This window comes from Malaya genurostris, chromosome 3 (genome assembly GCF_030247185.1).
Source record: "Malaya genurostris strain Urasoe2022 chromosome 3, Malgen_1.1, whole genome shotgun sequence".
Lineage (NCBI taxonomy): Eukaryota > Metazoa > Arthropoda > Insecta > Diptera > Culicidae > Malaya > Malaya genurostris.
This window is the reverse complement of record NC_080572.1, coordinates 170633133-170642857: the sequence shown is the minus strand read 5'-3', so window position 1 is coordinate 170642857 and position 9725 is coordinate 170633133. Positions and strand designations below refer to the sequence as shown.

Genomic DNA, 9725 nt, shown 5'->3' with positions numbered 1-9725 from the left:
CGTAGTTCTATGACCAAGTAGAAGTATACTCAAATACAGGCGACTCTATATTTTTTTCTTTCATTCTTCTATTCCCTATCGAAGTGAAAAAATAAAAGAAAATAAAGAAAAGATAAGAAAAAAGTTATTCATATTTTTGTTCTGACGTGAAGTAGTTGTCAGTGTGGTTTCTTCCAACCAAAAACGGATTTGAAAATTCAAAATGATTGGAATTGCGAAAGTAAACATTTGCCTAAAAATACATCCCAGAGGTTGAAATCGAACCAACCAACTATTTCCACCCATAAAATTGTTGATTTTATTTTGCAATAATTATGGTTTCAGCTTTACCGGTCTGTTAAATAAGAACTGCTGTTATATAGTGCTCGACGTTTCGACCACTGGTTATGGTCTTTTTCAAGGGAAACTGTAAGTTTATTGGTTATGAAAGATATTACAAAAACATTAAAACTGTGTGTTAACCTACTATCTTATCGTTCCTCGTCTAAAAATCGTATACCCACGAACGGCTGTTTACATACTATGGGATTTTAATCACATTTGCTTTCTCATCATGCATCCAACGAAGCTGTTAGAGATTTATTGTATATCTTTACCTCTTGAATATCTTCAATAACTAAGACTTTATGAATACGGTACTGGATCAGATTTCATTTAATCTTATTACAGAATGTAAACTATAAAAATCTATCAGTGATTGAAGACTTAGTAACCTTTCACTGAAAAATGATTAAAAAAATTGTTTTTTGACAAAGAAAAATCTACGTAGATTTTTTAGGAGGGGGGGATGATAATTGGAAAGTCTACGAAAGTCTACGAGGAGGGAGGAATGAATTTTGTTTTACAACATTTTTTAAAATTAAATTCTACATTGAATTTTAATAATCAAAAAGAACCTAGTCATCAGCATTCAAACAAAAAAAATCATTTTTTTACGAATTCCGACCCATATACTTCTATTCTGAATGACGACGTACGGATTTTTCAACTAAATGCTACTCTAAAATAAAGATCATGGTATTCGCTAGCATATTGAACTGCTAAATTTTAAAAAGAGTAAATTGTGAATTTTGGCAGAAAATGTTATATCATGTTTATTTGAACAATGATGCACAAGTACATGATAATTTTCAATATTCACTATTAACTTGTTGTATATTGTACCACACATTCTCCGTTGTTTCTGATATATGTTGTATTCAAAATATTTTTAAATGGTTGAAAAATAATATCGGATTTTACCATGTAATAGTACAGTACATATTACATAGACGTTTTCGCTTATATTCTATAAAAACAATTTGATTCTCACATATTTTATTTTATTTAAGTCTAATGTTTTTATATATTTCGAGACATTCATGACACATATGACTGCCTTTTGCTTTTCGCTGTAAAACATTGCCGAATAAAATGAACGTTATATTTGTAGGCAACAGTTTATATTTCGATGTCGCTGTTACCGGTTCTGGAAGTTGACTTGTTATGGCACCATTTCAATATTCGGGTGACAGCTTTCCCATCGTCCTGTCAATAATGAGCTCATAAAATTCTGAACATCCATCGTTTTCTTGCAGCTAAGAAACAAATTACACGAAATTGGGGAGAACAGCTCTGATGTATTTTTATATAAATTACAAAAGACGTTCGCGAGCTACATTCATTCGCACACGACAAAACTTAACTTTTTACAATATAAAATGTTCTTGATAGTTATAAAATTTGAATTATGTTTGGCTAAAGCCGTTGGAAAATCTTTTCAATCTCGCCTTATATATGTATAGTAATTGTAATGAAATCCATGGTGAAACTGAAAACATTTGTATGATTATTCGATACGACATCAAATTCGAATTAAACATGCGCGTTGTCGTTTCAAAGATATTATGACACTTTATTCATTAGTCATGGTAAACTTGATAGTTTATTGGTCATTGTTTTTTTTACCATGCCATCACAGTTAGAACTACCACGTCGTTCTTTTCAGTGCAGCTCCCTTTGATTTTGCTAGCGCTATTAGGGTAGCAAATATAGTGGTTTTCACAGCCCCCTGCTATGACGTCATGAAACTGTGGCCAGCATCATTCTGGAAAAACCAGCTCGGTGGCAAGGATCGGGCGCTCCAGCAAGTGCTATCGTAGCCAACATCTGGGGCATTTGGTGGGCAATCAGATCGCTCAGAGTAAGGGTAAACAAACATTCGAGCATTTCAAATCGAGTAAAATCTCAATTTCCTTATCGTAGTGATGATATTCTGATCGATACTTTGCGGGGAAGTGCGGTAAAGGATACTGAATAAACAAGTAGTCTGTAAAATCCAATTTTTTGTAAGCCATTCTTCTTCATTGTTTCGGTTTTTCCCAGCCCCCTGCTATGACGTCATGAAACTGTGGCCAGCATCATTCTGGAAAAACCGAAACAATGAAGAAGAATGGCTTACAAAAAATTGGATTTTACAGACTACTTGTTTATTCAGTATCCTTTACCGCACTTCCCCGCAAAGTATCGATCAGAATATCATCACTACGATAAGGAAATTGAGATTTTACTCGATTTGAAATGCTCGAATGTTTGTTTACCCTTACTCTGAGCGATCTGATTGCCCACCAAATGCCCCAGATGTTGGCTACGATAGCACTTGCTGGAGCGCCCTATCCTTGCCACCGGGCTGGGTTTTCAGCTTGACATAGAATGCGACGGAATCGTCGCAGGATTGCGAAATAATCTAAGACAAGACCTGACAACTGGCTTCTTATTCTTCCTTCCGAATCATCCTTCTCGTCATTTTCGCCCTGTGAAATAAATACCAACGTATCGGCTACAGTGTAGCCATATTTACAGATTTTTTAAATAACTATGCTAGGAAAAAAATATCACATTTAAATTTTTAGACTTTAGGTTTTTGATTTGAAATAAACATAAAACATGTTTCGGTGAATGCATTTCTTTATTATATATTAATGCTTAAAAACAATTAATTGATCTTTGATGACAAAACACGAAATATCTCATGTTGAACGAAAAATCGAATCCATTGTTGACGTATTACCGGATCTTTTGGAAACCGGAAAAAGTCAGGTTTGGATAGAACTGCTTAATGCGACCACAGTGTGGAACACAACAGTTCATTCTTCTCGTGAAACTATACACACTTTCGAGGTTACACTTTAATTTACTAAAAAGAAAAACGGCTTGATGCCTATTTTAATTACACAGTTCTGCCACTATCAACATTTATTACCAATGAGATTAAAAAAAAAGTGAAACTTTCTCCGAAAATTTTCATTATCATTGGTGAGCTAAAATTATACATTTTAATAAATTTGTTTTCTGATTTTCTTTATACTTGGCATCATTGCTCGCGTACCCTGCAAAAGTTTTTCCTTTTCACAATGTGCAGGTGGCAACATCAAAATCAGCCAATCAGAAACTGGTCCATTTTGGAACAAAAGCAGCCCCCCCAGATGTCAGGTCTTGTCTTAGGAAATAATGAGCGTCAGAACCACTGATGCCAGGTTTGCGGATTGATATGTAAATTTGAAATTTCGTTTGTTAGCAGACTTTGCAATTAAGCCGACTTTTTTGCAGATGTTCGAATTTTTTATAAACAATCATCCATTTTAATGACTTTTGCTATTACTGTAGGGTTTTCGTTTGGTTTTTTCGTCATACTTCTAAACATTGAGGTCGCATAGGACCATTTCTAATACGCAGACGCCTAAAATTTCACCTGGCATCGCTGCCAGAAAATTGGACAGTTTTTTTAACCCCTTCGCTGTCTGTTGTATTGAAATTAACTAGCATTAGAGCCAAAAGAAAAATTAATCGGCTGTTGGATTGAGGCCAATTGCATGTTCAACTGGTAAAATTCCTTAGCGACAATTGTTATTTCATCGAAAGCATCAACAAATGTATATCTGTCAAAGACGACCAACCTTTTAGAGTAGACAAATAGCACAATCGATTAAAGCACGAGGTTTTGAAAACCAAGGCGTCGATTAATACAAAATATAAATGAAAAGGGTACATACTAAGCACAAAATAATAATTACGTACGATTCAGACGATCCGTCTTCTTTTGTCACAGTCAATCTCCGTCACTGGCACCGTCAACATTAATTACATGCATTCTTATGGAGCCATTCACACGCAACGTCACCGTCACGGAACGTCTTAACGGACGGAGCGTGTGAACGTTCCGGTAAAGAAAGTATTAAACTAATTTTGACGGAAGCTGACGTTTCGGTGACGGTGACGGAAGGAGGCGGATCGTCTGAATCGTACATTATGTCAAATAAATAGCACACGCTTAAAAAATCCGTGCAAGTTAAAGCCATAATCATACGCATTATCAATATTAATTAATTATGACTGCAGTTTTCTTAATAATTAGTTGTTGTAACGGTCAATTTAAAAAATATTTTTTTCTGGCTTGTGGTCTCGAAGGGGTTGAATCGATGCGAATGACAGTTTCGCTATCTTTGCGGCATTTTGTCGCTATCTTATCGCATCGCAATCTTTTCTAGCCGACAGTGAAAATCACTATATAGGATCGAAAAATCTATGCCCATTGCAATAAAAAAAAAGTGTGATAATTAGCGCAACAGCAACCTCATCAGTAGAATCGTCACAATATTCGGAGGGTTACTCGACTTCTAATCAACGAATTGTAATTAATTCGGCTCTAAGAAGTTATATTACAGATAAAATATTTCTACGTATGTGTAATATTGTACTGCAGCTACAGTGATGCGAAAAACTAATTGTTTTAGTATATGTGATGAAAGATGGAGCTGAGATGAAAGTGGGTTTGCGTTTCCCTACTATCAAAACGTTCAAGGTTCCTAATCGTAATTTACAGGTTCGTTGTCATTTTACCTGTGTTTCAAAAGAAATTATATTGAAACCATAAACAAATAAACACCAGACGGTTTTGCAGGAACTCTATTTTCCATAATAAAGAAAGTGATTTTCAATTCAAATTGAATCAAAGTTCACATAAGTTGAGTAATTGGGAAAAACATAGAACATATTTAAAATATCAGCGCACCTGGATCAATTCTACAACTCATTTCTGAAATATTTTTTTTTGCTTTGTTAAAAAATTTTTAACTAAAAAAAAATTCTTGAACGGTATGTTTTCTCGGTTTACATTACTGCGCAATTTCCATATATTTCATCTGAAGTGTACCAGCCATTTCAAATTGTACTAAAAAATAACATTTCGTATAGTTTCCAGTTCGCCTTGTTCTAATCTGTCAAATGCGGGTAGACAGTTATGTCAAATACAAATGTTTTGTACGGTCAAGGTTAGCTCGGTGAAGTCAGAATGTGTTAGTGGAAATGGCACCATCAGAGTTAACAACAAATTCTGTACAGGAATTTTCAAATATTGCACATTTATCAAATAAAATTGAAGAGGGAAATTGATTAGACGTTAAGGTTCGGTTTATTGAAATTAACGTCATCACGCAGTTGTGACACTAATGATGGTTGTGATAATTTACGAGCTTATTCCAGCGTAACTGCTTCCGATTCGATATTGTCAAATAGATATCAAATATTTTTCGATGATCAGAGTAAAAACTTAATGAAAAATATACTAAATGTTATTACGATAATGTCACCTGATTAACAGATCGTAACAGAACTATAATAAAGCTGTAACTGTTTTTGATACCTGTTATTTTAACAAGTTACAATACCAAATTTATAAAAGAATTTCTTGGTTCAAAAGCGCTTCAAAATGTATTCATAATTGTAGCCGGTGACGTCATAAGAATAGTCATAAACAGGGTAACTGACACACTGGTATGTGTGTGTCATTTACGGACTACGCATGCCTGAAGCAGGTAAGTTCTAAACGCACTCGGTGTGTACCTATCAGACAAACGTTAATTTTCATGTGTTTTCTTTCTACCGTAATTCGGCATACGCTAGTGTAAGCAGGATAACAAGATTATCATCATACAGGGTAGAAATTTTTTCGCTCCGTTCTTCCCAAGTCGTGTGTTCCGACATGCGGTACCAGCAGCTGCCTTGGTGAAAAAGTAAAAATGTGACTGTGCTTCTAAATGGGAAAGTAAAATCCGTGAATTCGCCAGAAATACGATCCAAAATAGCATGACTATTACGTTATTTTTTACATCGTAACAACCAGCAACCAACATCTAATAGTCATACTGAAATAAAGCATCAACATCCGAGTTTTTCCAATTCGAAAAAAGTGTAGTGCCGTCTATACATCTAATCACTAGGAAGAGCTATAACAACATGGCTGACCAACAGGCAGTAAGTGCGCCAGAACAGCAGCCTCTACAGCAGCCACCTCCGCAACAGCAGCAAGTTCCGCTACAACAGCAGCAGCAGCAACCGGAACAACAGTCCCCGCCGAACAATAAGGCAACAGCAGCGGCGGCGGCTGCTGTCCCACAGCAGCAAAAAGAAATAATAGCCACAAAGGTAACTGGTGTGGTCAAATGGTTCAATGTGAAAAGTGGATATGGTTTCATCAATCGTGGTGATACGCAAGAAGATGTGTTTGTTCATCAATCTGCGATAGCCCGGAATAACCCGAAAAAAGCCGTCCGTTCTGTTGGTGATGGTGAAGTTGTAGAATTTGACGTTGTCATTGGCGAGAAAGGTAACGAAGCAGCAAATGTAACCGGTCCTCAAGGTGAAGCGGTGAAGGGAAGTCCTTATGCTGCTGAAAAACGTCGTGGGTATCGTCAGTGGTGGCAGAAGCGTGGTCAGCGTCGTCCTGGTCCTCCAAGATCAAATGAAGATCAAAATGGAGACGGACAGTTGGAAGGACAACAACCACCGCAGCAACAGCAACAACAACAACAACAACAACAGCAGCAGCCACAGCAGCAGCCACAGCAGCAACAAATGAAACATCAACCACCACCCCCACAAATGCGCCGTTTCCCGCCGCGCGGACGTGGTGGTTACTCCTCGTATTATCGAGGACCTCCAATGAGAGGGCCTCGTCGCGACGGTCCACCAATGAACGACAATGGAATGATGGATCAGAATCAAATGGATGATGGTCAAAATGGGCATCGTCAAGGTGGACGTGGTGGCCAAAGACGCTTTTTCCGTCGCAATTATCGCAATGGAGGCCGTGCTATGGGTGGTCCAGGAGGTCCTCCACGCCGAGGAGGATATCGTGGAGATTATCAAAACGATTATCAACAGAATGGACCAGAACAACCACGCCGTATGCCTCCGGGACGAGGTGGTGGACGCCCCCGCTATCCGCGTCGTGGACCACGAAATTCTCAAAGACCGAGAAGCGATGGTGGAACTGGTGGCAACAATAATGCTGTCCAAAATACCACCACAGAAAGCTCTGCCTGAACATCAAGTATGTGAGCAAGCAAAAGAAGAAAAAGAAAGCGCAGAATGGTAACTAAGAACAACATTATAACATCACCTACACATAACAAACATCCAACAGCTGGTCAACATTTCAACATACCTACATTCTCCAGTTGGCCACGCGAATGTGTATAGATTGTCTCTTGGGATGTAGTCTCTCTGTTTTGAAGCGGAAAGAAGAAGCAACCTGTAGAATATAGAACAGTAAAAAATCCTATACTATTTTAAAAGTAACTATTCAATTCACAACCAAATTGAATATTGGATCGTGTTGTATAGCGGGAAAATGTTAAAATTTTGAATCGAATCGGAAAAGCAAATGCAACCATCAAATGTCAATGCATAAGCAGCAGCTCGTTTGAAAGAGTAGTGCGGCGGAGCACATCGGGTTAGGTCGGAAGTTACTATTTTCGCTGGCTAGTCAGACGATTCTCTAACAGTGCAATTAACAGTGACGGGCAGCATTTAAAACAGACTGTTGATGAGTATCTCCATCCCACAACCATCCACGAATAACTTCGCAACCAACCAAAAATGCACAGTCTCTGTGGAGGCCTCACAACATCATGGGGCTTTGATGATATCCTTGGAGAAAGATTCGACGTTTCCGTCTCACATCCATCACACCGTTAGTAGTACCGTTTCACTCAGGCCACGGTAGTCGAACGACTGAAACATCCCCGTACAATGTTTATATCACTCTGTATTGTTTTTTCGTATCGTTTTCTAAATTTGAAACACATGTTTTTGTTGTATCGGACCTGCAAAGTTCGAGTGATTAGGAAACGTTTTTTTACTACCGTCAAGTTAACAAAATTGGTTCAATTATAATAGATGAAAATATCGAAATAACCAATATTCGGTTTGGTTCAAAATAATAGCTCTTGATTTGCAAATGTTTAAAAATGATAGTAATACCAGAAAGCAGAAGCAAGAAATTTATTATACTAAAAGTATACAATATTCAAACGAAATTAAAAATCTTATTACACTGCAAAAGTAGAGAAAAATGTTAAAGTAAGGTACACATAATCCAGCAGGAAAAGAAAAAGAGAGAATCGAGACATCGGAAAAGAAACTATGATGGTCACAAAAAGACTAGATCTTTTACGTCAATTTAGGTCTCGTTTACTTTTTCTTCTCGCGCTTTTATATCGTTCGTGTTACTTTTTTTGTATTTGTGTTTGCTTCACGAGATAGTTACGAGCAAGATATTTTTAGTATTTGAAACAGGCGCTCTAAATGCGTCCCATCTTTTGTTTTAGGCTAAAAATTCTTGATACCGCCACACATAATTACATGTTTTTATACCTTATCAATGCATAGAAAGAAAAGCATTTTATATCGATGTTTTCGACGCGTAAAATTTTATTTTAAACAATATCTAACCCCTCTTTCAACCACAAGTAATATTCATAACAAATGCAAAAAATGCGGAGATAAAATCCTTAAAACAGCACTGAATGAACTTGTCGATCAGTCACAACATCAAGTGAGTGAAATAACAATTGACATGATTGAAGGAATGAAATGAATTACAACCAGTTATATAAAACCAAGCTATAATCAGTAAGGATTGATAAAAGTAAACTACCTAAATAAGAAAGAAAACTTGTACTAGTAATAGAGATAAAACACGTTTGATTGCTACATGGTGAGGAAAAAGAATACATAAGAAATAAGAATACAATTCAGGTTAATGCTGAGGGCACATTCACGAGAATAAGAAGAACTAAACACAAGAGACAAACCATCTGCCGCGAACATGAACTCGCTATTTTGTCATCAGAAAAACATAATCTACTGTAATTGATTTATGGAAACATTAAAAAAATGGATTAAATCTGCAAAAAAATTGAAAAAACTGATTCATGTTGTTTTACTTGCATTTTTTTTTACAATATTATTTTTTGAAATATCACATGGGTAATCCAACGTTAGATTGTGAATAGTTTGTCGATTAGTAGGAAAACAAATTTCGATTTCAGTTTTCTTTGCATGTTAAACTGTTTCAATTATTAGCCTATTTTTGTACTGGAGGTATATTAACATTTTCAGTTTTCTTTATGTTTCGTCTATGACTCGTCAGTGCATTACAGTTGATGTTGAACTGTTATGGCATCTAGCATTTAAAAAACAAAGCCAAGCAGACGTAAAGTATCTGCTTCTTGTAGAATACTGCTTAGTTTTGTCTGCTTAGCGGTTTATGTTGAACGCCTAGATGGCATAACAGTTTAACATTAGCTGTTGTGCATTGAGGAGCCCTAAGCAGCCTGAATCGATCAGTGCAAGTCAAAGAAATGTTTTCATTCGGCACGTCAGTTAGGATATTGCGCTTAGCA

At 36.6% G+C, this 9725-nt stretch overlaps 1 protein-coding gene and 1 long non-coding RNA gene across 2 annotated transcripts; one reads left to right on the top strand and one right to left on the bottom strand.

The window, feature by feature from the left end:
- Positions 1 to 2367: 2367 nt before the first annotated feature.
- On the bottom strand, positions 2368 to 2646 carry LOC131436987 (uncharacterized). Its single transcript, XR_009230684.1, has 3 exons — positions 2586 to 2646; positions 2462 to 2523; positions 2368 to 2404 (listed from the first exon to the last, which is right to left on the bottom strand). It is a non-coding gene; the product is annotated as an uncharacterized LOC131436987 (long non-coding RNA).
- Positions 2647 to 5975: 3329 nt separating this feature from the next.
- Positions 5976 to 9251, top strand: LOC131435179 (Y-box factor homolog). Its single transcript, XM_058602800.1, has one exon. The coding sequence runs from the start codon at positions 6274 to 6276 to the stop codon at positions 7360 to 7362; it is 1089 nt and encodes a 362-aa protein (XP_058458783.1). The 5' UTR covers positions 5976 to 6273; the 3' UTR covers positions 7363 to 9251.
- The last annotated feature ends 474 nt before the right edge of the window (positions 9252 to 9725 follow it).